This window comes from Gopherus flavomarginatus, chromosome 10 (genome assembly GCF_025201925.1).
Source record: "Gopherus flavomarginatus isolate rGopFla2 chromosome 10, rGopFla2.mat.asm, whole genome shotgun sequence".
In the NCBI taxonomy this organism is placed as follows: Eukaryota; Metazoa; Chordata; order Testudines; family Testudinidae; genus Gopherus; species Gopherus flavomarginatus.
In genome coordinates this window covers 11,523,288-11,550,935 of record NC_066626.1, presented here as the reverse complement: position 1 = coordinate 11,550,935, position 27,648 = coordinate 11,523,288, and the positions used below count along the sequence as shown (strand labels likewise).

The following is a 27,648-nucleotide window of genomic DNA, read 5'->3' as shown; positions in this document are numbered from 1 at the left end:
AAGACAAAGCTCCCAGTATAGCCTGATCACTAGGATAGCAGACAATAAAAATTCCTATCAAATCGTACATCAGGAATAAGGAGGTCTGTGTGGGGAAGGGGATGTGTTCAGTGCTTAAATTTGTGCCAGGGCATGCCAGCATTGAGCCCCGGCATCTCTAGGCTTGGCAGGTTGTAGCCCTGGTACCTCTGGGCTTGCTTCATCAATTATGAATGTAGAAAGAACTGCTGGAGCCCCGGATCCTCTTTCATTACACATTAAGCACTGGACGTATATATGAGCAGACCCATTGAGCATCAGGTGAAACCAGTGTGGGAAGTTTTATGCATCTTTGTCTTCTTCTCCCAGAACTGTGCAAATAACCGATTTTTAGGTTTACACCAAAATAAAATAATTTTGGGTCAACCAAAAATCTTAAAATGTGTTTGTTATGGGTTGAATGGCATATATTGTTTGACCCAGTATCCTGTTTTCTGACAATGCCAGGTGCTCCAGAGGGAATGAACAGAACGGGCAATCATCAAGTGACCCATCCTCTGTCACCCATTCCCAGCTTCTGGCAAAAAAGAAACTAAGTGAGTTGCCCAATGTCACACAGGAGAAGGGATCTGAACTGAGGCCTTCAGAATTCTAGGCTAACACACTAGCCACTGGGCTGTCCTTCCCCTGTGAATGTGCACAGAACAACACCAGGACAGCATCCCATTCAAGTACTACCTAAGCATGTATTATCCAGAAAATTATTAATTCACTCCTCTCCGTGTTCCCAAAGGAAGATTCCCCAGCAATACAGCTCACTTAGGGAACCACCTTCACCATTCAAATTTCAACCAGAGAAACTATTGCATTATTTCCTGTTTGTGTTTTGTGTTGTTTTAAACTATTTCTACAAAGAAAGGGAGCAAGGATCTCTCCAGAAAGCGAAATTTGGACATTAACTAAATACAAATTTTACTTACTTGGACAAACTAGGGCTTTTCTCCATTCTGAAACCAAGCAAATCAAACAAAGGTGAGCACTCGTGAATAAGTTCATTGTTAAGCTGAATCGGATTAATAAAAAAAGGATGCATTACAGAAAAAGGGAGGGGGAGGGAAACGCTTACCAAGTTCTCTTTGAAGTCGACCTAAGTAAAAATAGTAATAATAATTAAAAAGTCAGAAATAAAGATGTTATGGAAGAGCTTTTCTCCCAAGATTAAATTAAGCCCAACCCCTTCATCAAAACCATCTCATGCCAAGAGACTTTTTAATCAGTCTTTGGGGAACAGTTCACTTCCAAACCATGGATAAGGCACCTCTGAAATCTTCCAGTATCAATTATTCTAACCCTACGTGGGGTTAAAGGCCACATCCTATACACAACCACTACACAGGGTGGGACGGGGTTATAAGCAGTGAATTTACATAATGTGATGATCACTGTAGACGAACTCCTTACCAACAGATAGTGTTGTATCTTTATCTTACTGTTAAATTGTTGTCCTGTATGTTACTATATTGTTGTATCTGATCTGGGACCCTAGTACAAAGTCAAGGCCTGCGTGTGTGTGTTGGAGTTGTTACTTGCAGTGTTCCAATACATTTCTGTGATTCCATAGGAAGTACTACAATACTCCAGACTAGAGCTTGTCAAAACTCAGAACATCTGTCACACTGTTTCATTAGGTGGCTGAGAATGTGAACCAGCCTATCTCACAATCTTTCTTGGTGACAAATCATTTGTTGTGTGTTTGAATTCAGCCTGCAGTTCCTGTCTGGGGAGAAAAGTAGATGGACAATGTCATGAGAAGATGCAATCCACACAGAAATGAGAAAATATAACTTACTAATTTTTTCATTCAGTTCACCTTAAATAAAAAGAAAAGGAAAAGGCAGTTAATAATTCTCTTAGCATATATGGAAATGTATAGATCACTTTTCATTATAGTCATTCAGCTCACGTACATAGGCCTTGATTTATTTCAGTGGAAGTAATCACATACTTAAAGTTAACCATATGCAAGTGTGATGGCCACCATCTTGGCTGATGCACCTGGGATTTAAGTGGGACTTCCAGAGCTAAAAAAAAAAAAGACCATATTGCTGTAGATTTAGCAAGGGTCTGTAGCAGACTCATACTGTATGTAGAGCAGTATGCAGGCAGGCCAGTAACACATTCACCAGTGGGTTGTATAATGCAGAAGGATCATGGCTATTCATTACTATTAACGTGTACCTTCCTGGTGGTATTCTAAAGGTCTGAAATCTACACTGAAATCAGTGGGGCTGAATTCAACAGTTCATTCGCATGGCTCCAAACGCAGGATCAGGAGCTAAGATTACAGGTCAAAAATGCATTATAAACACCCAATCTGATCAACACTCAGGCACGTGAATAAAGTTACTCATGCATGTAAACACTTGCAGGCTTGGACTCAAAGCCACTGGTGATACAAAGAGTGATGCTTTTACGCAATGTTAAGCATGTGAGTACTCCCATTGACTTCAACAAGACCATCTGTGTGCTGAAAATGAAGCATAAGTTTAAGAATGTGTCGGCTCAGGGCTCCGATATAATTTTTTTAAGATTTACAGTTTTGCAGAGCCAGGTGTCTTTAGGTCTGATTATTAATTGTTAGAGCAAGTGAGAAAATAGTTTGTGTTTGGTAGGGGAGGGCATGCGACAATTTGGTTGACATTTTCCCTGCCCATTTTTGGTCATTGGAAATAAAAATGAAGAAAAACCAAAATTCAGAATACTTTGATTACTATTCCTCCCGGCCCATCACCCTTTGATTGCACTGAGAGTGGCATGTGTGCAAGAAATGATAATGTTATGGTCTGTCCTTTCAAAGTCTGTTTTTATTCTGACATACCATTTTATAGACAATGATTTATTACAAAGACCCCAATCGTGCAAATGACTGAGCTGCTGTGCCTTCTGAATAGTGGCCAAAGTTTGTGCATTTGATTTTCAAATTGACATTATTCCTTTAATTAAAAAACAACAATTTAACTGTGTACAACTTCAACTGAGAGGTTAGATGGGGAAAAAAATTGAACTTACTAATATTTTCAAGATGTGCCCCTAAAATAAAGCAAACAGAAATAAATACAAACTATTTAAGAGTTTTTTCAATGAACAAAGATTTATATTCTCCATTTTATATTGTCTAGATAATCGTTAATTACATTTCTGTCCATATTGTGGATTTTCTGGTTACAAATGAAAATACAAATTCAAAGGTTTACAGGTTTGAACTGTTTCTAGAAGTGGGGCCCCGCTCTGCTTCTGGGAGTCTGAGGTGTGCAGAGATGGCAAGAGTAGGTCCTAGAATGGTAACCACTAACACCACTTGAACAGTTAATATTCATTCGGTTCTATAGCTCAGTCTTTAGTCTTTCTACTTTCCTTATCCTTAATATGGATTGGTTTAACTTTCTTCTAAACTGGGACATCTCTCCATTTTACCCTTTCCCCTCCTTCTGTCTCTAGTGTTGCCTCTCTCTCTTCCAAGTTGTAGCCACTTCTGCTATCACTGAGAACAGCCGAACTCCATCCTCTTTGGAACCCCCTTTCAGGTAGTTGAAAGCTGCCATCAAATCCCCCCTCACTTTTCTCTTCTGCAGACTAAATAAGCCCAGTTCCCTCAGTCTCTCCTCATAAGTCATGCGTCTCCAGCCGCCTGATCATTTTCATTGCCCTCCGCTGGACTCTTTCTAATTTGTCCACATCCTTTCTATAGTGGGTCAGGGCAAAACTGGACACAGTACTCCAAATAACAATATCATAGCATCTGGAGGCTAATGCTGATATGGTTGAGGTAGGGGAGACATTTGTCATGCAGTCTAAAGCCTTCATGTCATGTGAGTTGTTCAAAAGAGCCGGGAAGCAGCTGATGTCTTCCCCAGCACAGGCAAGTCCCTAGCAGGATTTGAACTAGCATGGCCAGCTTCTGCACAACCACTCTGCAGCCCATCGCAATGGGACCATGCAACAAATAAGGAGTGGGTGTGGCTAGAAAGCACCGCCTGCTGGTAACCTCTGGCTGGTGGACAAGATTTATAGTAGCTGCAGCCAGGTGGTATGGATTAGAATAGCCCATAGGCTGCTGTAATCTGAAGCTGGGTGAATAATAGGTTTTTCAATTATCAGCAATTCCAAATAATTGGCGGGGAGTGGTGCATTTCAGGTTGAACCACAAAGATTTTTTATTTCGTTACTCTCAGTGAATAAAAAGGTCAGTAAAAAAATTAGTTCCAGGTTGATCAAAATATTTTGTTTGACCTGAAATGAAATATTTTGTTCTGATTTCAAGCATCTTCTTAAAAAAATAAGGAATTTTCAAAACAAAGAGTCACTTTGAATCAAAAACTCAATGTTCCATTTTGAAAATGTGAAAACAAAACGTTTCAATTTCTTCAGATTTTACACACCCAAACAATTTGGCAAATTCAACATGAATTCTCAAAACATTTTAATGTCACTGAATTTCCTTTTTTCTCCCCTAAAAATAAAATTGGTTGGAAAATTCCACCCCTCTACTCTACTCTACTGAGAAACTGGGGTCTGTAGAACTGGCCAGGGAGCAATTACTGATTCCTCTCCAACTTCTCTGCCCAGGCGCTGCTGCAACTCTCAGTCAGCATTCTGAGTCAGTCCCCCTGACTTCTAGTCACTGAAACATTCTCACATTGCCTCTTTACATCAAATCATTCACTGTATGTCTAATCTAAAGCTGCAGGAGTTTGAGGGTAGAAAAATAAAATTATGTTATAATGGAAAGTAACACCCTCCAAAAAAAAAAAAAAGTGTAGACTGGGGGAAATATAAACTTACTAATTTCTTCATGGAGTTCACCTAAAAAGAGAGAGAAAGAAATCCACATAAATAATTAGACGCTTGTAATATTTTATCCGAGTGCATCCAGATTTAGGCCTGATCCTGCAAACACTTATTCATGTGCAGTAGTCTCACTGAATTGCGTAAAGTTACATATTGGCTTAAGTCTTTGCAATATCTGGGTTCAATTGTTATTACATGGGATTTTTCTTTACTGCCTAAAACTTCACGTAAGATGTTTCATTAGAAGAAAAATAGAACTTACTGATATTGTCAAGGTGTTTCCCTAAAATAAAACAAACATACAAATCATATCATTAATTTATATTTTCATTTAAATTATTTAAGAACTTTAAGTGAATAACAATGAAAAAAAATCCTTGAAATTTTTAAATTAATTCCCAGTATCAAGATCAGTACTAACATTTTCTTTCATGTTGCATTACCCTTAAGGATTCACTACCCATACAGATCAATCCTTTCAAAGGTTTACAGCTCTGAATTATTTGTAGGATTCAGGCCAATCCTGCTTCACAGACCTTAATCTCCTGTTGGTTTCACTGGTAATCGAGAGTGCAAAGACTGCAGGATCAAATCCTAAAATGCGAATAGTTTGTTGATAAGACTTGAGCCTTCAATATTTATTTGCTTCTCTAGCCAGGGAGGTTGTGAAATCTCCCTCACTGGAGGTTTTTAAGAACAGGTCAGACAAACGCTGTCCGGGACGGTCTAGGTATGCTTCACCCACATGTACCAAGGCAGGATTGGGGGGGAAGTGGCAGGACTAGAAGACCTCTTGAGGTCCCTTCCAGTTCTGCATTTCTACAATTCTCTGGGTCTTTATTAGTGCTGTTGCTTTTACTATAAAGATTGCTAGCAGTATTTTCCTAGCTCTGTTCCCACTGAAGTTAGTGGGAGTTTCACCACTGACTTCAGTAAGAGCAAATTTAGGCCAGTCCTGGGTGCTTTTGATAATGCCACTCTAATAGGTTTAGACTGTCCCTTGTATGCCACAACTCGATTACGTTATGGCCCCAATTCAGGCAAGCACTTACATAAGAACAGCCGTACTGGGTCAGACCAAAGGTCCATCTAGCCCAGTATCTGTCTACTGACAGAGGCCAATGCCAGGTGCCCTAGAGGGAGTGAACCTAACAGGCAATGATCAAGTGATCTCTCTCCTGCCATCCATCTCCATCCTCTGACAAACAGAGGCTAGGGACACCATTCCTTACCCATCCTGGCTAATAGCCATTAATGGACTTAACCTCCATGAATTTATCCAGTTCTCTTTTAAACGCTGTTATAGTCCCAGCCTTTACAACCTCCTCAGGTAAGGAGTCCCACAGGTTGACTGTGCACTGCGTGAAGAAGAACTTCCTTTTATTTGTTTTAAACTTGCTGCCTATTAATGTCATTTGGTGACCCCCTAGTTCTTATATTATAGGAATAAGTAAATAACTTTTCCTTATCCACTTTCTCCACATCACTCATGATTTTATATACCTCTATCATATCCCCCCTTAGTCTCCTCTTTTCCAAGATGAAGAGGCCTAGCCTCTTCAATCTTTCCTCATATGGGACCCTCTCCAAACCCCTAATCATTTTAGTTGCCCTTTTCTGAACCTTTTCTAATGCCAGTATATCCTTTTTGAGATGAGGCGACCACATCTGTACACAGTATTCGAGATGTGGGCGTACCATGGATTTATATGAGGGCAATAATATATTCTCAGTCTTATTCTCTATCCCCTTTTTAATGATTCCTAACATCCTGTTTGCTTTTTTGATTGCCTCTGCGCACTGCGTGGACATCTTCAGAGAACTATCCACGATGACTCCAAGATCTTTTTCCTGACTCGTTGTAGCTAAATTAGCCCCCATCATATTGTATGTATAGTTGGGGTTATTTTCTCCAATGTGCATTACTTTACATTTATGCACATTAAATTTCATTTGCCATTTTGTTGCCCAATCATTTAGTTTTGTGAGATCTTTTTGAAGTTCTTCACAATCTGCTTTGGTCTTAACTATCTTGAGCAGTTTAAGAAGCTTAAACACACTTAAGCAAGTTTGTAACTCTAGTCTTGAAACACATGCTTAGGTGCTATGCTGAATTGGGGCCTCGGCCTATAATCACTTGGATGCTATAGCAAACAATAAAACAGCATCAGAGTTTCTATTGGAAGCTTTATTTCTGTTCCCTTTCATGTTTCTTCCATTGCCTTTTGGTGACCTTAGTGCATACTGAGCCTTGGGGAGGGAAGGGGACTGCGCTGGAGAACAGAGTTAAAATTCTTAATATGAGATGACTATTTACAAAAGGGAAAATGAGGAAAAAGCTAACTTACCAATTTCTGCCTGCAATCTCCCTAAGGAAAGAAGAAAAAGCAAAACAGATACAAATAAATATAATGTCCTGCTCCTTTCCAGGTGCCTACAGATATAGTTTTCATTGTAAGCACAAATTTATTCACTCGTATTATTGTATATGTTTCCCAGTATTGTATATGTTTCCCCTAAGGTTACATGTCAGAAATGTGTTAGATATGCCCAATTTTGCAAATCTTTACGCACAGGAAGAGCATTATTCATGTGTAATCCTGTGTAGGGTTGGGCTCTTAAAATTATTTTAAAAGCATTACTATTTTGATGGGTGGAATATGTTTGTCTACTCACTTGTTACTGAATTATTTTCCATTTTTATGTGCATTCCAAACTCCTATTAAGTAATCTGGGAGTTATACACGTGGAAGGAACGAAAAACTAGACCTTAAAATCACTAATACTTTACTAACAATTTGAGGATATGGCTTGTTTTTCTATTTTTCCTTGTTAACAGAATAAGAGCTGGTTGCAGCTGTGTAACTCAGTGAACTGTTGATTTTTCTGTTCAGTGGCCAGACCGACCATTGCCCCCTCCCCCCCTCAAGGTTTGTTGTTTCAGTTTTTTTTCCTTCACAAAATGAGGAATGAAAAAAAACAACACAGTTTGGTTGAACAAAATGGTTTGAATATCAATTTGAATTGCTATTTTGAAACAAAATATCAATTCAGATTGACACTTTTGAAATGAAACATTGATTTGAATTCACAAATCACACCGGACCTGGTGTACTCAACTTCTCAACATTGTGCTAGGTGCTCTGATCTAAGCTTAGATTTTCCAGGTTTTAAGGGACCCAAGTTTCATTGGCATTCAGGGGCAAGTGAGTGCCTAACTGCCTTAGGTGCTTTTGAAAATCCTAGACTTTAAATTTATTCACAAATCCTGGGGTGTCCTGTTATATCCCCACAGGTGAATTAAGCCTACAGTACTCACTAGGGCTTTGTCTACACTACGCAGCTTTTAGCGACGTGATTGTCAGCAAAGCCCTGTCGCTAAAAGTTGGGCAGTGTAGCTGCTGTTTGGTAGCTCTTTGGCTGACAAAATATTTCCACTCCCAATGAGCAGCGTTCGCTCTCTCCTGCCAACAACGTGCTGTTCGCAGTGGCACTTGTTGTGGCAAAACTTGTGTCTTTTGGAGGGAAAGAGGGTTAACACCTCTGAATGACAAGAGTTTTGTTGTTCAATCACCAGAGTAGACACAGCCTAGCATGCAACTCCACACAAACCATTGCATTCGAGGAGGTCATAACTTACTAATTTCTTCCTGGAGTTCACCTTGAAAACAAAGGGAAAGAACTAGATAAGTAAATGAAAGCCTATCAAGAGCTTTGCTTCATTGCATACGGCTCTCAAGGTCAGTGTTCATTATAAGCCTTCTAATTAATTACTTTGATACCAATCCCTAATGGGCAGTTTACTGTAACCCTGCTGAGCGCCACTGACTTCAACGGGACAACACCTTGAGAAAAAAGGTCAGTATGTGCCCAAGTCTCTGTACCCTGGGCACCGGAATTACTGTTGATTTCCAGGGGACAACGCACAGCAGTGCAGATAGGTGTCTGCAGGGTCAGGGCCTCTGGTCATATTTTCTTTGTAGAACAGTAAGAGCAGATCTACGCCACGGACACCTGTTGGCATAGCTATGTCAGCCAGGAGCGTGGGGAGACAGGCGCCGACTTCCCAAATTCCCTGGGTTGCTCGACCCCTGCTTTGTCCCAGGCTCCCCCTCTGCCCCAAATCCCCACTCCTGCTCTGCCTTGTCCCACCCCCACTCCACCCCACCCCATTCCGCCCCCTCCCCCTGCCTCTTCCTGTCCCTGCTCCACCCCCCTGCCCCAGCACCTCCTGCATGCCCCTGAACAGCTGATTGCAGCAAGGGGAGGAGGTGATTGGTAGAGCTGCCGGTGGGTGCTGAGCACCCACTGTTTTTTCCCCACAGGTGCTCCAGCCCCGGAGCACCCATGGAGTTGGCACCTATGTGAGGAGGTGGGGGCGGTAAGTGACTCCCACATTTGGGAAGGCTAAGCCTGAGCACTGGAAACTCCTACAAGTGGGAGGTGCCACCGGTGCCTGGACTGTGGCTACGATCCCTGCCCCACCTGAGGCCAGCCCTGCTCAGCCTCCTCCCGCTGAGGCCCTGCCTATACTCCACCCTGACTCCACCCCAGGCCCTGCTCCTGCTCAGCCCCCTCCCCCAAGGGGTCCCACCACCCACACCTCTCCACCTGAGGGGCTCTGCCACCCCTGCCGCTCTGTCCCCTCACCCAAGGGCCCCCGTCCTGTCACCAGTGCCTCCCTGTGTGGGGGGGAAATCAGGGGAAAGGGGAGGAGAAGTGTGTGACTGCGGGGGAAGGGGCAGAGACATGTGAGAGACAGGTGTGGGGGTGCAGGGGAAAGGGGTGCAGAAGTGTGGGGGTGCTGGGGAAGGGACAGAGAAGCATGAGAGGCAGGTGGGGGATGTGGGGGAAGTGGTGAAGAGTCACAAAAGGCAGGTCATGGGGCCACAGGAGAAAGGGGTGGAGAAGCGTGAGAGGCAGCAGGCGTAGGGGCGGAGAAGTATGAGTGGTGGGTGGAGTGGTGGGCCATGGGGTAAGAGGCAGGGAAGGAAGAGGAGCAGCATGGGTTGTGGGGTCATGGGGGAATGCAGGAGTGGGGGTCTCAGGATGAAGTGTGGGCAGGGCCATGAGCCGAGCGCCCTTTCAGGGGCAATGCTCCAAAGGCAGCAAGCCAGCCAGACAGCTCCAAAAAGGGGTGCCCTGCATCCTGTTTGGGAAGGCTTAGTCTCCCTGGCCCATTATACTCACTGCCCGTGTGGGGAGGTGTGAGCCCTGACTGACACGACTGTGCTGTGGAGATCCACTTATAATGGCAAAACAGTGCTATTACCAGGGCCACTTCTTTCGCTTGGGGCGAGGGGGGTGGCTTTACTATATCAGTACAAAGAGCAGCTTTGCTGGCACAAGCTCCCTCTGCACTAGGAATGCTTTCCACTACAATATACCGGTAATCCTATACCAGTAAAGTGCTCCTGGTGTAGACACAACTTCAGGATGCAGGTGAAAAGTGCATTATAGTTTCCCTGGCCTGAAAACGCTTAGGCATGTAAGAAAAATGTCTCATGAACACAAGTGTCAAAGGACTGGAGCATTACTTCCAAAGGGTTACAGTTTGGAATGGTCTGGTCACTAATTACTAGAGAAGCAGTATGGCCTAGCAAACAGCACTGGAATTCAGGTGACATGAGTTCTAATCATGGTTCTGCCACTGGCCTGCTGGGAGACCTAGGCATGTTAGTTGTCCCTTCTGTGCCTCAGTTTCATGATCATGAACTAAAGTGCTTTGACATCTACTGATGAAATCTCTTTACATAAGAGTTAGGTACAATTATTGCTTACTAGTCTTTTGTAAACCTTCACTCTTTGGGAACCTCCTGCTCCCTTCAGTTTCATTGGGAGTATGAGCTATACAGGAGTAAGTGAAAGGTCAGTCCTTCAAAGTATTTTAAAATCCTGGTTGCACTATGACTTCCCATAGCATAGCATGCAGATTATTGTTAATAAGTTATTGACGTTACCTGTGGTTTTCCAGTTGACGTTGTCCCTTAAATAAAAAAAACTTAACAGCACACAACTTCACATAAGAGGTGATATTGGGGGAGAGGAATGAAACTTACTGATATTTTCAAGAAGTTTCCCTAAAATAAAACAAATGGATAAAGACATTACTTTAATATTTCTATTCAGTGAAAAAATCTTAAGAGTTTTCTATTTTATTTTGATTTACAGTTTCAAGAAAACCAGTAACCAAATTAGAACTTCCACCACCGCAACAAGCTACCAAGGGAAGTGATGGATTCTCCACCTCTTGATGTCTTCAGACCAAGACTGCATGTCTTTCTGAAAGATCTGCCGAACAGAGCATTGGACTCAATACCAGGGTAATGGGTGAAATACTCCGGCTTGTGTTATGCAGGAGGTCAGACTAGATGATCTGATGGTCCCTTCCAGCCTTAAATCTGTGAATGAATTACATTTGGATTCATGATACAAGGTGGGTGAGGTAATATCTTTTATTGGCTCAACCTCTGTGGGTGAGAGAGAGACAAGATTTTGAGCCACACAGACCACTTCTTCAGGTCTGGGAAAGGGACTCTGAGCTCATAGCTAAAAGGAAGGTGGAACAGATTAATTAGCATATATTGTAAGGGACCATTCAAGGTAGTGTCCCATTAACACCTGCAGTCACAGGAGAAAAAGAAAGGGTTAGTGAGTTACAGATTGTCGTCATAGGCCAAAATCCAGTGTGTCTAGCCATCAGGCAGTGCAGCAGAGGATTCCAACAGGGTGGAGGCACCCACATGACAGATTTACATCTAGACCAGCCAGCTGTGGTTGACGAGTCATTAAGGAGAATCAACTCTTTCAGTGGGCATCTCCAGAGGATGGTGCACAATGGAGGCCCAGTGACTCAGTGGGGCATGTAAGACATGTGATCCATGACTCCATGTTTGTGCCAGTAACTTTCCATGCACTCAGGTTGAGGGTATAAAAGTAGAGACAGTGACAATTTCTTTGCCTCTTCCCTGTTCCACATTTCTGGACAGGGGCGGCTCCAGGCACCAGCACGCCAAGCGCGTGCTTGGGGTGGCAAAATGCCTAGAGCTGCCCCTGTTTCTGGACTACAGTTTCTAACAAAGAAGGCCTTTGAACAATGGACTGAGGACCCCAGTATTTGGGATGAACCAGAGACTTGTTGCAAGCTAGCAGATTTAACATCACTACTATTATCCTGATCTACGACTCTGAAACGAACTGCAATGTACCTCAGCTCTCTTCCTTTTGAAAATTATTAATAAAGCTTTAGTTTTTAGTTACTGAAGAATTGGCTATCAGTGGGAATTGGGAGGAAGATCTGGAAGAACCTAATATGTGATTTCTGGTTTTAATAATCATGTATCACAGAAGTCTGGTTTGTCTGGGTGGTGCATGAGGGGCTAGAGGGCCTGAAGGGGACTGTGTGTGGCTTCATAAGAACTAGTATACTAATTTGGGAGCACATATTTGTTACTGGCCTGGTATATTCTTTTCACCAGGAGTTAGGGGCACATGCCCTGTTTTCTGGTAGTCTGACCTGAGACTGGAGTTCTTGCTGTGTCCCATATCAAGCAGTGTGACACAGACTATTGCAGACCAAGGAGGGGGGCTAGTTCCAGAGCTCACAGAGAATGTGCTGCCAGTTGCCTTCTCCCCAACCCTATTGGTGTCTAAATCCCCTAGGCACCCAAGCTTCTGCCTTTGGGCATGCACACAACAGAAGTGCTCAGTGCCTTAGTTCAGACCTAAGGCTTGGGGAGATATTCTGGCTAGGCATTCCCCTGTCTAGCCTGATCCAGTAGGCTTGCCCAGACCACACATTACACACAAAAATGGTGTGAGCCACCAGATCAGGAAGATTGAGTGAAAGTGAGTGTCAGTGAATCTGTCCCAGAATACCCAGTTGCTAGGGCACTCACCTAGGGTGTGGGAGACCCAAGTTCAAGTCCCCACTCCTAATCAGGCCGAACAGGGATTTGAAAACAGCTCTCCCACATCCCAGGTGACTGCTTTAACCACTGAGCTCCAAGTGGCTGAAGCAAATTGAAGGGGAGAGGACTGCTGACCAGACGAGTTGGAGGAAATTTATATTTCCTGCAGCCCCAGAGAAGCCCTCTCTCATCTGTACTGGGCTGGCAGCACCCATCCACCTGGAAAAAGGACAGGGTTTCTTCATGACATGGTGTGAGCACTATGGCTCTAGTGAGGAGGGGGGCTCTCTCTCTCTGTCTGGAGTTAGGAATTGTAATTCTTAAGTCTCTTTTAGGACCTAGCCCTTGGTGAGTAGATTAAAACAAATCTAAAGGATACAAAATGAGCATAGAAGATTATACTAGATGACCTCCTGAGGTCCCTTCCAATCCTGATATTCTATGACTAAGAAGAATGTAACTTACATTTTTCAGCCTGGATCTTCCCTAAGGAAAGAAGATAGAGAAAACAGAGTAAAAAAGAAATATCACAACACTTAGCTTCTGTTTGAGTGCAGACCGAGAGAAAGGACCATTTTTATTCTAAGCATTCTAATAACTTACATGGCTATTATGCTTGGCAGAATTCAATTTTTTAAAATCTTGATGGATATTTATTTTAAGCTTTTTATATTTTTATCTATTTTATGTTTATGTGAATTCCTACAGTCGAGGGAAATTGGGGTGGTGGTGGTGTTAGACAATTTGAGGACACTAGACATGAGATTGAGAAAGGTCAGTTTTTATAACCATTAAAACCCCAATTCCCAGTGACTATTTGTCAATGTGGCCAATCCTGAGATTGTATATGGGAGTGAAGTTATTCACCTGCTTGAGGGCCGACCAACACACAATCGTAGAACTGGATGGGAAACATTTTTCTTGCCCCTCAAAATGTCTCAAGAACTACCGACTTGTCAGCAGTTTCATGAGACCACTCCCAAATGTATTTGAGCAGACTGTATGACAGTTATTGTTCACATGCAACTGGCTAACCCTCCTGCCCTCACTTACCGTAGTCTTATAATTAAAACTATGAATAATTAAAAAAAAAAAAAGTGTTTTCAAGAGTCAACTTTTCTTCCCAGCTCAAATCAAGACAAAAAGTCAGGGGATTTTTTGAACTTCCACAAACTGAAAAACAGAACTTTATTTCAGTTCATGTCAATCAATGTTCTGTTTCAATAATTTCACCATGACCTGCTAACTCTTGTTAAAAATACAACCTACTTTGTCTTCATCAGGGATTTTACCTCTGGTTAGCTAACACATATAAGTCCAACGTTGGCATCTTGTTTTCCTAGTGAAAATGCACGCATAGGCATCTTAGAAAATCTCACTCTGTGAACACTGACCCAGCAAATGTTTACATACATGCATAAGTGCATGCATAAGAGTTTGCAGGACAGGGGCGTAAGGTATTTAAATATGTCTGACTGCAGAGATGCTGAGCGCAAAGCTCAGTGGGAGTCTCTCCGAGCGATGGGTGAACATTGAGGCATTCCTCTCTCTATGGATTTAGGTATCTAACTTCAGGCTACTATGGGTACTTCTACATTGCACACTCCTTACAGAAGCATGCAGAGTACAAGCACTGCATGCCCTCCTCGCATGGGAACAAATAGCTGTGTAGATGGTGAGGCATTGCTTATGTGCATAGAGTACAGACATGCCTGAACCTGAGGGCTATGCACTCTACACACCCAAACAATTCTTCCCCCATTACACTGCTGGTTTTTAGCACTGTAGTGTCCTGCTGTCACCCTGCTTCTGGAGCCTTTCCTCCCTGCCAGAGCCTTTCACTGACTCAGACCACACTGCAGTGTGGGCACTATGGCCTTGTCTACACTACCAAGGTAAATTGACCTGTTACACTACTCTAGCTATGTGAATAACATAGCTGGAGTCCATGTAGCTTAGGATGACTTACTGCAGTGTCTGTACCACCCTGCGTTGACAGGAAATGCTCTCCCATTGACTTACATTAATCTTCTCATTCCGGTGGATTACTGGAGTCGACCAGAGAACAAATCTGCAGTTGATTTAGTGGGTCTTTACCCACTAAATCGAACCCCACTGCATTGATTGCAGCAGCAGCATCGATCCCTGGTAAGTGTAGACATTGCCTATTATATGTAGCTACATACACCCTACATTTCACTTCAAGTAGTGTGATGTCTACACAGCCTATATGTGATTCATCAATCCTTATTTGCTCTGATGCATCTCTACCCTGTGGCATTGGGATTGTGATAAGTGTACCCCCTCTGCAAATCAAGCCAGTCCAGGGGATTTCAAGTTTGGCATCCAAAAACTAAGGTATCCAAAGTCACTACTTGTAGTCACATTTGAAAATGTAGGGCAACATTTCCATTCACTTTAGGCCATGAAATGATGTCTGCCTGGACTTGCAAACATTTCATTATTTAAAAATAATTATATGAAATAATCAAATTAAAACACTGTCAGACACACACAGGTATGAGGGAGTGAAGAAGAGGGAATAACTTACCGATTTTTGCTTGAAGGTTTCCTAAAACAAAACAAACCAGTGTAAGTGAGTATAGATTACTTAGGTTCTTTGGTTTCAGTAAATACATCTAAAGAAAAGTCTTCATAGCCTCATGATATAGTTTCATTCTATTTTTATGCTATTAAACATTCTTAATGATTCCACTGTGTCTGTAAAATGGCATAAAGAAGCTACGATAATAGAATAACATTTTACACACATTTTGCATTCACTTTCAGCATCAAGGCGAATCCAATCATGAAGTAACCTTGAAAATCAAGAATGCTTCATAAATCATTCCAGAGAAAGATGTGCGAGCCTCAAAGAATAAAAACAAATATCTGGAGAACATGATGTGCATTTAGAGCCAGACATTTAAAGGTATTTAGACGCCAAACTCCTATTGATTTTCATGGGATTCAGGCACCTAAATGCTTCCAAATATCTGATCCTTAGTGTTTCTTTCATAATAACTGCATCTTGTCAGCAGTTCTCCATCTGTTTAACACTTCCTGAACTCCAAAAGGGGTCAGTTTCCCCTTCCTATCTTTGCATTACACCAGTTTACAGATGCAGAAATCAGGGCTGAAAAGTGTATCTATACATAATTTCTCAGGTTGTCTTTTGTCATGAACTATCTCATGCTTGGTATCCGCCCCCACACAATATTGTTGTTGTAGAAAGTTTAAAGAATACTTCAAACATTTTGTTTTCTATTACAATTTTTTTCACAAAAGTAGGTATTTAATCAGTCAAATAGCCCTTGTGTATAACACACCACACACATGGTGTATCACCATTATCAACTCCAAGTTTTCAAATAGCCTGACTCAGGCCTTGACTCATGGGATTGGATTAAAAAGTGAGATTTAAATAGATGTTTTCTTACTCATCTTCTGGTGTTTGAGCTGCTAGTAACCATGTTAATGTGGGGGGCTGAAGAACCCCCATCGTTATAGGTTTTTAAAAAACGGTTAGACAAACAAACACTCGGGGATGCTCTTATTTAATCTTACCACAGAGTGGAGGGATGAACTAAGTGACGTCTCAAAGCCCCTTCCAGTCTTACATTTCTATCATTCTATGGCTTTGACCTTTTCTCCTCAACCATAAGTATCGGTATCAGATTTTTTTTTTTAAAAAAGGTTGAGATTCTCTCAAATAAATTTTTCCAATTGCTGCAGCTTTGAGTGGAGGAAAATGAGTGAGACTTGTACAAAAATTGTGAGAACTAGCAACCCCATTAGCGTGGCGTTCAGTGATCACTCAGGGCCAGATGCACAATGAGACTTGTGCCTGAAAGCCTCTCGTCCCCCTGTCCATTGTGTGTGGCGTTGGGCCTGCTCCGCCATTGTATTTGTGAGAAATAGCTCAGCTGCCTGAGTGCAGGAGAGGGGCTCAGAGAGAGACACCTCTCTCCAGCTCAACTGAGGTGCCAAGCTCGGAGATGGGGCAGGACTCAGACTACACCCTTCTGCCATTGGCTAGTTTAGATGGCCCCTGCCTGGCGTTCTGGCTTTTGTGGCTCTCATTCTTAGGTGCCTTTCTCTGCGTAGTCATTGTACAGGGAGCCTAACTCGGGCTTTGTGAATTGCAGTGCTGTGCTAGTGATTTTCTGGGTGCCAGAACATTAGCCATCGTAATGCTCAGCATTTTAACACTCCAGTCTTTTTGTGGCTCCAGGTCTTGGTGTCTCAGCAGAACAAGAGGGAGGATGGGAGGAAGTACAGCATTTATAAATCTGTTCTCCAGTCTGTTCCCTTTGCCAGAGCAGGTTACAGAGTTACAGTCTGTCCTGAATTCTACAAATCACCAGGAGCGCCAATCTATACAGGGCTCTATGTTAAGTAAACGGTGAAGCATCAGGTATGATGAGAGCCAGCCAGGAACTGGAAGAGGGGTATGGAAAGGTGAACAAATTGTACTATAGGCTCTCTTCGGAGGGGAAGGAGGAGGATTTGGGCTAATTTGGATAACAAACGAGGATTGTCCATGTCATTATTAGGACCAGCCCTCAAATAAATTAGTGGCACAATTGACTAACCACTTTCCATGCACAGCTACTGTGATAGCACATGCACAACTGCTCAGACTGTGTTTATCAGGATAACCACATGTTCATACTAAATGTAAAATGCTGCACCATGGTTATAGCCCTGACTCTGCAAACACTTTATACACATGATTAAGCACGTGCTGATCACATCCCTATTCAGCTGAGCCTGGTCCTATAATCATTATTATTTTCCCTTCTCCTTTCCTCATCTGCCGCATTTTCAGTGCCTGTCTCTTTCATCCTTTCTATGCTGTTCTGGCCTAGTCAGTTCTGTCTTGTCCATTTACCAAGCATCTTTTCTAAAGAGGAAATCTTTTCCCCCCTCTTACCACATTGTATTCGCCTCCCTTTTTAGGCCTTTACCTCTTAACTTGAAGAGAAAAGCAGCAACGCCTATCAAAACAAAGGCAATAACCAGGAGGACGCACAGAGCCACCATCCAGGGAGACACCCTTGGGAAAAAAGGACCTGAAAAACAAAACCCCAGAGAGGTGTGGGAGTTTGGGAGAATAAAATACTTGTATCTCTCAAAAATACATCCCGGCAAGATTTATGAGATAAGGCTGTAAATGCTCTTGTTTGAGCAACAAAAAATGCCAGAAACTGATTCTAAACACTGTTTCAGCTACATAATTTGGACAGAGTAGGGAAGGATGGAACTGCATCAAACAAAGGGAAGTGAGGATCCCAGATTTCTAATGTGGAAACCAGTCAGAAGAAAGAGTGAGGGAGGGGAATATGAAAGTGTCACAAAGCAGAAGTGAAAGGGCGGGAGGGGTGGGGATGTGTGTGTTTGTTTCTCAACATACTTTCAAAATAATGCCTGCATGTGGAAAAAAAAAAATCAGCACTCCCTGAAGTAATAGCTAAATTTAGGCCATATATAAGTTAATGATCAGAATGCAGTGGTGACTGTAATACTGTGAAACATCACACACACACAGTCATTTAAAAAATATTAAGGACAGCAAAGATATGAATGGAATAGGAGCTATTTCTGTATCCATCAGCCAAACCCAGGTTCCAACTTTGAGAAAAGTTGAGGAAGGGGGAACTGTAGCTCATTTCATTTCTCCATTAAAGTATTGGTTTAATTAATACACATAAGAAGAGAACTGATATTGGGCTTATCAAATTCACCCCCTCCCCCAATTTTTTAAACTTTATGTCAATGAAGTTGGTAACATTCAAGTTCACTCATATAATTAGACCTGTACAAATGACAGATTTTTCAGTTTGCTATCAGTTCTGAAAAAATAATAATTTGGGTCAATCTGAAAATGATTTACAAAAATTCTGATGAACTAAAAAATAAAATTTTTTAAATTGTTGCAATTTTTAAAAATAAAATTGGAGGCGATTTAAAAATGAGTCATTTCAATTTGAAAAATCAAACTATGTTTCAGAAATGTCAAAACAACGTTTTGCCTTTTGGGGGTATTTTTAGATGAACAGTTGAGTGAAACTGACATGAATTCTTAGTTTTTTTTTTCCTGAATCTGCATTTTTGCTTGGAAAAAAGTTTCAGATAAAAATGTATTAAAGTTAGGTACCGTTTTTCATTTTGGGTTTGGTCCTGCCAGATATTAAGCAGTACGACGCTGAATAGTATGTAAGTATAACCCCATTGACTTCCTGGACCCAGTCAATCTTTGTTTTGTATAAAGAATCCAACCTTAATTACAGTCTTAGCAAGATGAGCAAATATTGAGGGTTGAAATAAGTGCCCAGGTTAGGTATTCAGCGTGTTACGTTTGGGGGGTGCGCATGTCATTGTGAACAGAATTTGCATTATAATGGGGGGAGATCCATGGGTTGTGCCCAGTGTGTTTATCTGTTGCAGGCAGAAATTCCTTGCAACAATGTCTGTCACTGTCAATAGAATTATGATTCATGGACACAACTTGTGTTTCTTTCTGTCCCTTCCACCCTCTGTTTGTGGGCTGGAGACTTACCCTATCACTGGCAGTCACTCTGCCAATTTAGGTCAGAGTTCCTCACCATCCAGACACAGACAACATATTGACATGTAACCACCAATCCACTCTACTCTAGCTGAATGGGCTGCAGATTTCTGTGCACCTCAGTGAACAAGATGCAATGGCTGGCAGTTGAAGGTAGATAAATTCAGACTAGAAATGAGGCACATTTTTAACAGTGAGGATTATTAACCATTGGCACAACTTACCAAGGGTGGAGGCTGGATTCTGTATCACTGGAAATCAAGATTGAATGGCTTCGCCCTCCTCCCCCCAAAGATATGCTCTAGTTCAAACAGGAATTAAGTCAGGGAAATCCTGTGGCCTGTGTTACACTGGAGTCAGACAAGATGATCACAAAACTTGGCAATGGGCAGACTGCTAGTGTGCTGAGACGACACCCTATCATGCTAACCAATGGTCTCATTGTTTATTCATACTCCCATGCCTGTCTATAGCCATCTGTTGTCTAAGCAGAGGCCCATTAAGATTTACTAGGGCCCTGGGCACAAAACATTTGAATCCCCCATGCCTAGGGGGCCCAGGGACACCAGAAGTGGGGGACCTAGTGGGGCTATGGCCCCCTACTTTTAAAAGTGGGAGGGCCATGTCCCCCCACTTTTTAACATTGGCTTAGTAGCCTTGGGCAGGCATGGAGTAGCAGTGGCAGGGGCTATGCTTCATGGTGGGGGAGATGATCCTCCTGTTCCCCTCGAGGCCCTACCCCCTGGCCAGGCTGGAAGCCAGAGCTGGGCCCTGGTAAGAGCCATCCAGGGAGCCTGGGCCACTATAAGCAGCCCTTCCACCTGCCCTGGGGGGGCAGAGACATGGGCCAGGAGGTCCTCTCAGGCACCCCAGCCTCCCTCCCAGGGCAGGTGGCGGGTCCAGGCTCCCCAGGCTGTTCTTACCACGGCCTGGCTACAGCTTCCAGCCTGGCCAGGAGGCAGAGCCCAGGGAGAAGAGGAGCAGTGGCAGGCTGCTGGGGAGAAGATGGGGAGCAGGAGTTACACTGTTCTGGCACTAGAGACTCCCCCACACATACACACTTCTACACAGAGTCTGGTGCTCCTGTGAAGACCTCAGGGATCTTTTTGCGCTAACCCCAGGTGCTTTTGTTTTGCTTGTAACCTTTAAGCTGGACCCAAAGAAAGTCATTTTTGGTGTTTAATCCCTAAACATCCTGTTTTTTTTCAGATGTGGTTCCTATTTTGTTCTTATTATAATATTTACCTTTTTTTAAAAGAATCCTTTGATTCCAGCATCCTTAGACAAAAGATTGGTGAGTGCTCAGGCAACTGGCTAGTATTTTATTCTCAAGCCTCCCCAGTAAGGGAGTGAAGAGGCCTGGGGGGATATTTTGGGGAGATAGGGATTCCAAGTGACCCTTCCGTGAATAGTTTGTGTAAATCACTTGGTGTTGGCAGCAATACCTGTCCAAGGCAGAGCACTCTGAGCCTTGGAGGAGTTTTAACCTATGTTGGTAGAAGATAAGCTTAGAGTGTCGTTCGTGCAGGCCCCCATCTTCTGCACTTGAAATGGCAGAGTGGGGAATTTTAGGCTTGGCAGGGACCCAACAGATTGTCATACTGATCTTCCTAATGATTATGAGATGTATGTACAGATGATACTTAAGGTGTGTGTATGTACTGAAAATATGATCTACAAACTGTGTCCCAGACAGAATGGACAGACAGGTTTCTTCCAGACAGGAGATAAGATGAAAATTCAGCATTGTACGTCCATACAATGGGAGCCTCAGTTGAACCTGGAGTAAACAGAAATATTTGAAGAAAGCTTGCAGCCAGCATCCAGGGGAGTCATACAGAGTTTGAGGACAAAAGTGATAGATTCTGGGGTCTAAGAGGAAGACAAGTAAAGACATTTCTGTTATTCATCAGAACACTTTTTGCATCCATGAGTGGTGGGTCCTAGCCATGTGGGCTGGTGATGCTGGGAAGGACTGTTTTAGACGAGAAACTACTTTAAACAAGGATTTTAGTCTCTTCAAGTTAAGTTTAGCCTCTAATAAGCATGTTTACTTTTGTTTTATGTGTAACCATGTTTAAGTTTTGAGTGAGAGAGAGAGAGAGAGAATGAATGTAATCTTTGTCAATAAACTTAGGATTGTTTTCACTATAATTATACCTCAGTACATGGTTGTTATAAAGGACCTGATCCTGAGTTGTATACTAATCAAGCTGTGTGTATACTGTTCCCTTGGGAAGAGTAAACCTGGTAGTTACTGGGACTGTTAAGTGGACAGGGGCTGGACACTACAGGGGGATGCTTCGGAGGAGCTCGGGGCCTGGGATGCCCCTAGTGTTAAGCTGCAAGGCAAGGCCAGGGCTGGCAGATTGTTTGGGGGGTGGGGAGTGACAGGCTGGTGGTGCCAGGAAGCTGACACCATGTCATAAACAGATAGCTAAGGGTTAATGTCTCTTTCACCTGAAGCACCTGACCAGAGGACCAATCAGGAAACCGGATTTTTTCAACTTTGGGTGGAGGGAATTGTGTCTCTGTGTCTTTGTTTTCCGTCTGCCTGCCTCTCTGAGCTTTGGAGAAGTAGCTCTACTTTCTAGTCTTCTGTTTCTAAGTGTAAGGACAAAGAGATCAGATAGTAAGTTCTATGGTTTTCTTTTCTTTGGTATTTGCATGAATATAAGTGCTGGAGTGCTTTGATTTGTATTCTTTTGGAATAAGGCTGTTTATTCAATATTCTTTTAAGCAATTGCCCTGTGTTGTATCATCTATACAGAGAGAACATTTGTACTTATTTTTCTTTCTTTTTATAGAAAGCTTTCTTTTAAGACCTGTTGGAGTTTTTCTTTACTTCAGGGAAATTGAGTCTGTACTCACCAGGGAATTGGTGGGAGGAAGGAATCGGGGAGATTTGTGTGTTGGATTGCTAGCCTGACTTTGCATTCCCTCTCGGGGAACAGGAAAGTACTTTTTGTTTCCAGGATTGGGAACAGAGAGGGAGATTCACTCTGTTTAAATTCACAGAGCTTGTGTCTGTGTATCTCTCCAGGAGCACCTGGAGGGGGGAAGGGAAAAAGGATTATTTCCCTTTGTTGTGAGACTCAAGGGATTTGGGTCTTGGGGTCCCCAGGGAAGGTTTTTCAGAGGGACCAGAGTGCCCCAAAACACTAATTTTTTGGGTGGTGGCAGCAGGTACCAGGTCCAAGCTGGTAACTAAGCTTGGAGGTCTTCATGCTAACCCCCATATTTTGGACGCTAAGGTCCAAATCTGGGACTAAGGTTATTACATGGTGTGCAGCTGGTGGGACTAGAATCCAGAAGCCAGTAGGAATATTATATTTTTCTTTTCTCTGCTAAGGGCTTTTTAGCAGAGAGAAACAGTTTGGTTTTAAAAGGGAACCAGAGAGAAATTTTTTTTTTTGCTCTCTCTGGCAGTTTGTGGCTTGCATGTTAAGCAGAAGTCGTTAAGGACTATTAACAGTCTTTTGTCACACAATAGCACTCCCATTGAGAGTCGTACCAGCACTTATAGGCATGCAAATAAAGTGGTTTTTCTGGTTTCCTTTCATTGAACATTAGCTAGAGAGAGAAAAGGAAAAAAGCACTGTTGCTAGGCAGACTTCAGGAGGCAACAGAACCTGCAGTTCAGAAGATAAACACCGGAGGGCACCCCAACACAAGAAAACAGGAACCATGACTTCTAAGGCAAAAATTAAGGCCGAAGAGCAATTCAAAGAAGCTGAACACAGGCGACAAATGGAGATGAAAGAAAGAAGAACAAATCAAAGAGGCAGCACACAAAAGAAAAATAGAAGAAGAAGAGGTGGCCCATAGAAGGAAGCAAGCAGAAGAAGAGGCAGCCCACAGGAGACAGATAGAACTCCAAAGGGAAGCCCACCAACAGGCCATGGAATTAGAAAAGGCTAAGCAACAGACTCCAGCCAACCCTAACAACCCGGCGCCCATTATTGCTCCACAGCACAGGAAATTTCCCACCTACAAGGCAGGTGATGACACCGAGGCCTTCTTGGAAATTTTTGAAAGAGCCTGTCTTGGGTACAGCATTCCCGAAGACCAGTACATGGTAGAATTGAGGTCACAGCTCAGTGGACCTTTAGCAGAGGTGGCAGCTGAAATGCCTAAGCACCAAATGAATGACTATAAACTTTTTCTAACCAAGGCCAGATACAGGATGGGGATAACCCCAGATCATGCCCGTCGGCGCTTCAGAACCCAAAAGTGGAAACCAGAGGAGTCATTTCCCAAACACGCCTACTACATTGCAAAAAACTATGAGGCCTGGCTAACAGGAAACAACATTCAAACCTTGGAAGAACTGAACCTCCTCATACAAATGGAGCAGTTCTTGGATGGTGTTCCTGAAGACATCACGCGGTACATACAAGATGGAAACCCCAAGAATATCGCTGAGGCGGGGGAGATTGGAGCCAAATGGATGGAACTGGCAGAAAGCAAGAAAGCTACTGTCAAGGGGAACGATTACCCCAGGGGGCACACAGACCATAAACCCTACAACCGAGGACAGCCAAAGACCCCATATACCACCCAAGTAAAGCCACAGATACCCTACCCTTCAACCTCACCAGTCTCCAGTAACTCACCTCGGCCCAGTGACCCATCAGATGGAAGATGCTTTAAGTGTAATGAACTGGGACATATCAAGGCCAAGTGTCCCAAGAACACCATGCGAGTGCACTTCATTACACCACCATCACACCCAAGATCCCCAGGCCCGGATGCCTCTCAAATACCCTTGGAGCGAAGGGAAAATTTGAGAGTGGGCGGAAAGAAGGTTACTGCGTGGAGAGACACGGGGGCACAAGTGTCAGCTATCCACCAATCCTTCGTTGACCCCAAATTCATCAACCCAAAGGCCAAAGTTACAATTTACCCCTTCATGTCACAAGCTGTAGACTTGCCTACAGCTCAACTGCCTGTCCAGTACAAAGGCTGGTCAGGAATGTGGACTTTTGCAGTTTATGACAATTATCCTATCCCCATGCTACTGGGGGAAGACTTGGCCAACCAGGTGAGGCGGGCCAAGAGAGTGGGAATGGTTACACGTAGCCAAACCAGGCAAGCTTCCAGACCCATTCCTGTTCCTGAGCCGTCCACAGAGGCCCCGTCTGTGTTACCAGAGACCCAGACAGAGGTAGTGGACCCGGATTCCATGCCTACCACTGAAACAGCCACAGCATCTCCAGTCCCAGGCCCGGAACTGGAATAGCAACCAGCACCAGCGATTGCAATCCCCTCTTCAAACTCAACGCCAGAGGGCACCAGCGAGCCAGAACTGGCAGAAGCAACAGACAGCCATACCCAAAAGGCTCAGCCAGAGCCTGAAATACCCTCAGGTGCACCAGCGGAGAGCGGTTCACCAGCAACGGAAACAACCCCATCACCTACATCGCTTCCAGAGGGACCAAGCCCAAGTCCACAGTCTGAGGAAGAACTGGTGACCCCAGCCTCAAGGGAACAGTTCCAGACTGAGCAGGAAGCAGATGACAGCCTTCAGAAAGCTTGGGCGGCGGCACGGAGCACCCCACCGCCTCTCAGCTCTTCTAATCGATCCCGGTTTGTTATAGACCAAGGACTTTTGTACAAGGAAATTCTTTCTGGTGGACACCGGGAAGAATGGCAGCCGCAAAAACAGTTGGTGGTTCCAACTAAGTACCGGGCGAAGCTCTTAAGCTTAGCCCATGATCATCCCAGTGGCCATGCTGGGGTGAACAGAACCAAGGACCGGTTGGGGAAGTCCTTCCACTGGGAGGGGATGGGCAAGGACGTTGCCAAGTATGTCCGGTCTTGTGAGGTATGCCAAAGAGTGGGAAAGCCTCAAGACCAGGTCAAAGCCCCTCTCCAGCCACTCCCCATAATTGAGGTCCCATTTCAGCAGTGCCCCTAGTGTTAAGCTGCAAGGCAAGGCCAGGGCTGGCAGATTGTTTGGGGGGCGGGGAGTGACAGGCTGGTGGTGCCAGGAAGCTGACACCAGCTTAGCACTCTCTCACTGAGACAGGCGGTACCATGGTGACTCACAGTCTTGGGAACCCCTAAGGAAGTGTCACGTTACTTATTCACCCTGGACAAGAGAAGACGAAGTGTCTGACATTTAACATTTTTGAAGACATTAACAGTAAATGAAAAGGATGAGCACTCATGAGACCGTTAACGGTAGCTGTCTTTGGTGCAAATACTTTCATATTAATCAGTCAATTTATTTCACCAATTTTTATTTTATGTACTTATTAATTATTGGTGACCACTATGTGTTGTTTGGATAGTAACTGACCTGCTATATAAACTGTCGACTCCTTTTCTTGGTTGAGGAGGGTGTTCCTGATATGACATGACAGGCTCTGGTTAGAAGTCTCTGACATAATGATAGAACTCTGCGTCTCAAACAGGCCATTAGCCCTGCGGGGTTTTGTTTCTGACAGTGATGTTAAAGGCTGTCCACTGGGATCTCTCCACAGCACCTCAGGCTCTGGGTACCACCCAGCTGATCGACACACCATTCGAATCCCACCATCCTGATAACCCTCAGAGATGAGAGGAGCAGAGCCCAGACCTGAAGGAAAGTAGGATAAACTGCTTAAATTCTCGATGCTAACTTATGAATATTCAGTAAAAAATATAAATACTTAAATCTCTAATAAAAAGGAATGAATGGATTTCCCCTCCGAATTCCTAGTACTCATCATCCAGGAAACTATGGCCCGGCTCCAGCAAAACACTTAACACATTCTTAATTTTCTTTTCAAACATATCTTTCAGTGAGATGCCCCACATTCCCTGATCACCTCCAGTTTGATCTTAAGCCCCATGAAGTTTGAGTTCTGTGAAATTCAGGGGCCAGCTCTCTGCTCATGCTTCTTATCACAACACTTCAGATCTCTTGAACTTCAGTTCTGATGTTTTGCCTGGGTGGTTGAGGAAAAATATTCTCTGAGAAGGACTCTAAAGTAAGGAACTAACTTAAGAGTTAGTTGAAGTGTTTGGTTTGAAACTTTTTCTGGGGAGGGTGTGGGAGGTCCATGAAAACTGGAAAACTCTGAAGGAAAAATTTCAGTTAAAATGAACTCTTATTTGTGTAGAAATGTTTCTGGGAGCACAGTCCCATTTCTTAGCCAGCTCTAACTGCCCCCATTTCCTTGGCCTTGTAGACCCTTAATCTGATGAATTTTAGAGTGTTGCAAAGCTCATCTATTCTCACTTTTTTTTAATGGGATGTGTTGAATGAGGCTGGGTGGAAGGAAATGGGAAGGGTTCAATTCATTGCTGGGAAGATTTTCTGTTGACAATAACTCGACTTGACAATCAAAAAGAGTTTAGGCATCTGCTGACTATTGCGCTGTACTCAGATTACATTTCCCCCCCCCACCCCCCAAAGCAAAACAATGTTGAGAGAAGCAGACTGGAGCAAGATGCCTCCTTTTCATTGAATAAACACTGTCTTAGCGTTCAACAGTGGCTGGGATTTGAAAGTGGGTGAATGTGGAACACTGAAGTAAATCTAATGGGCCAGAGGAAGGATCTGAAGGAAGAGGGAATTACTGTATATGCACCTTCAACAAGGGGATGGGGGTGGATCCATCTGTTTCAATATGGTTCGGTTCCTTTCCTGTCTCTGGGATTCCCACTATGGGACCAACAGCAGCTCTCTCATATGTGACTACATGGCCACCTGGGAAGCTGTCACCTTTTAATCTAAAGAGGTCTGGGGTGAGGAGAGGAGGGACAACCTGAAATGCAGAGACATATGTTGAACATATCAAACAATTTTTCAGGGCTGCTGAAAGTATAAATATTGTCATGATAATATACAAATGGGGGGGGGGAAATGTATCAAAAGGAAACACCAGCCCAAGCTACTGACCTGCTACTTTCAGTTCCAACAGGGATTCTTCATGAAAAACACTTGATCGAAAAAAGCACCTGTACTGTCCTTCATCAGAGGGCCTGACATGGCGTATTCTCAAGGCAATGCTTCCATTGGCAATGTCATCTCTCAGGAATTCTGTCCTTCCCTGGTATTCTGGCATCTGCCTTTCATTCTGATTGTCCCCATCACGATAAAGGTGCACAAGTGAATAGAACTGGGACCGGTACCATCTCACCTCCATGTTCTCAGCGCTTACCCTGGGGCTGAGGTGACAGGGTAACACAATGTCCTCACTGGCAGTGGCCATGACAGGGTGATCAGGTCCAATCACTTTAAATTGAGCTGTGAAATGTAGCAAAGAGACAAAGAAAATAAATATTAAAAAGTGAACTTTGGATTAAAATATAATTACAAGCAATATGTTATCGCATTACAGCTGATCT

General features: G+C 43.5%; 1 protein-coding gene and 1 long non-coding RNA gene across 2 annotated transcripts in view; one reads left to right on the top strand and one right to left on the bottom strand.

The window, feature by feature from the left end:
• Nucleotides 1-27,648, bottom strand: part of LOC127030179 (butyrophilin subfamily 1 member A1-like) — a 44,100-nt gene that overhangs the window by 3,823 nt on the left and 12,629 nt on the right. Inside the window, exons 4-17 of the mRNA XM_050916243.1 lie at nucleotides 27,200-27,547; nucleotides 25,613-25,891; nucleotides 17,708-17,812; nucleotides 15,289-15,309; nucleotides 13,203-13,223; nucleotides 10,887-10,907; nucleotides 8,468-8,488; nucleotides 7,176-7,196; nucleotides 5,090-5,110; nucleotides 4,822-4,842; nucleotides 3,049-3,069; nucleotides 1,829-1,849; nucleotides 1,106-1,126; nucleotides 960-986 (exon numbers count right to left, since the gene is read on the bottom strand). Coding sequence (XP_050772200.1) covers nucleotides 960-986; nucleotides 1,106-1,126; nucleotides 1,829-1,849; nucleotides 3,049-3,069; nucleotides 4,822-4,842; nucleotides 5,090-5,110; nucleotides 7,176-7,196; nucleotides 8,468-8,488; nucleotides 10,887-10,907; nucleotides 13,203-13,223; nucleotides 15,289-15,309; nucleotides 17,708-17,812; nucleotides 25,613-25,891; nucleotides 27,200-27,547 — 969 coding nt within the window. The remainder of the gene's footprint in view (nucleotides 1-959; nucleotides 987-1,105; nucleotides 1,127-1,828; nucleotides 1,850-3,048; nucleotides 3,070-4,821; nucleotides 4,843-5,089; nucleotides 5,111-7,175; nucleotides 7,197-8,467; nucleotides 8,489-10,886; nucleotides 10,908-13,202; nucleotides 13,224-15,288; nucleotides 15,310-17,707; nucleotides 17,813-25,612; nucleotides 25,892-27,199; nucleotides 27,548-27,648) is intronic.
• Nucleotides 143-12,399, top strand: LOC127030186 (uncharacterized). The gene is made up of 3 exons (XR_007768329.1): nucleotides 143-1,011; nucleotides 10,999-11,263; nucleotides 11,817-12,399. It is a non-coding gene; the product is annotated as an uncharacterized LOC127030186 (long non-coding RNA).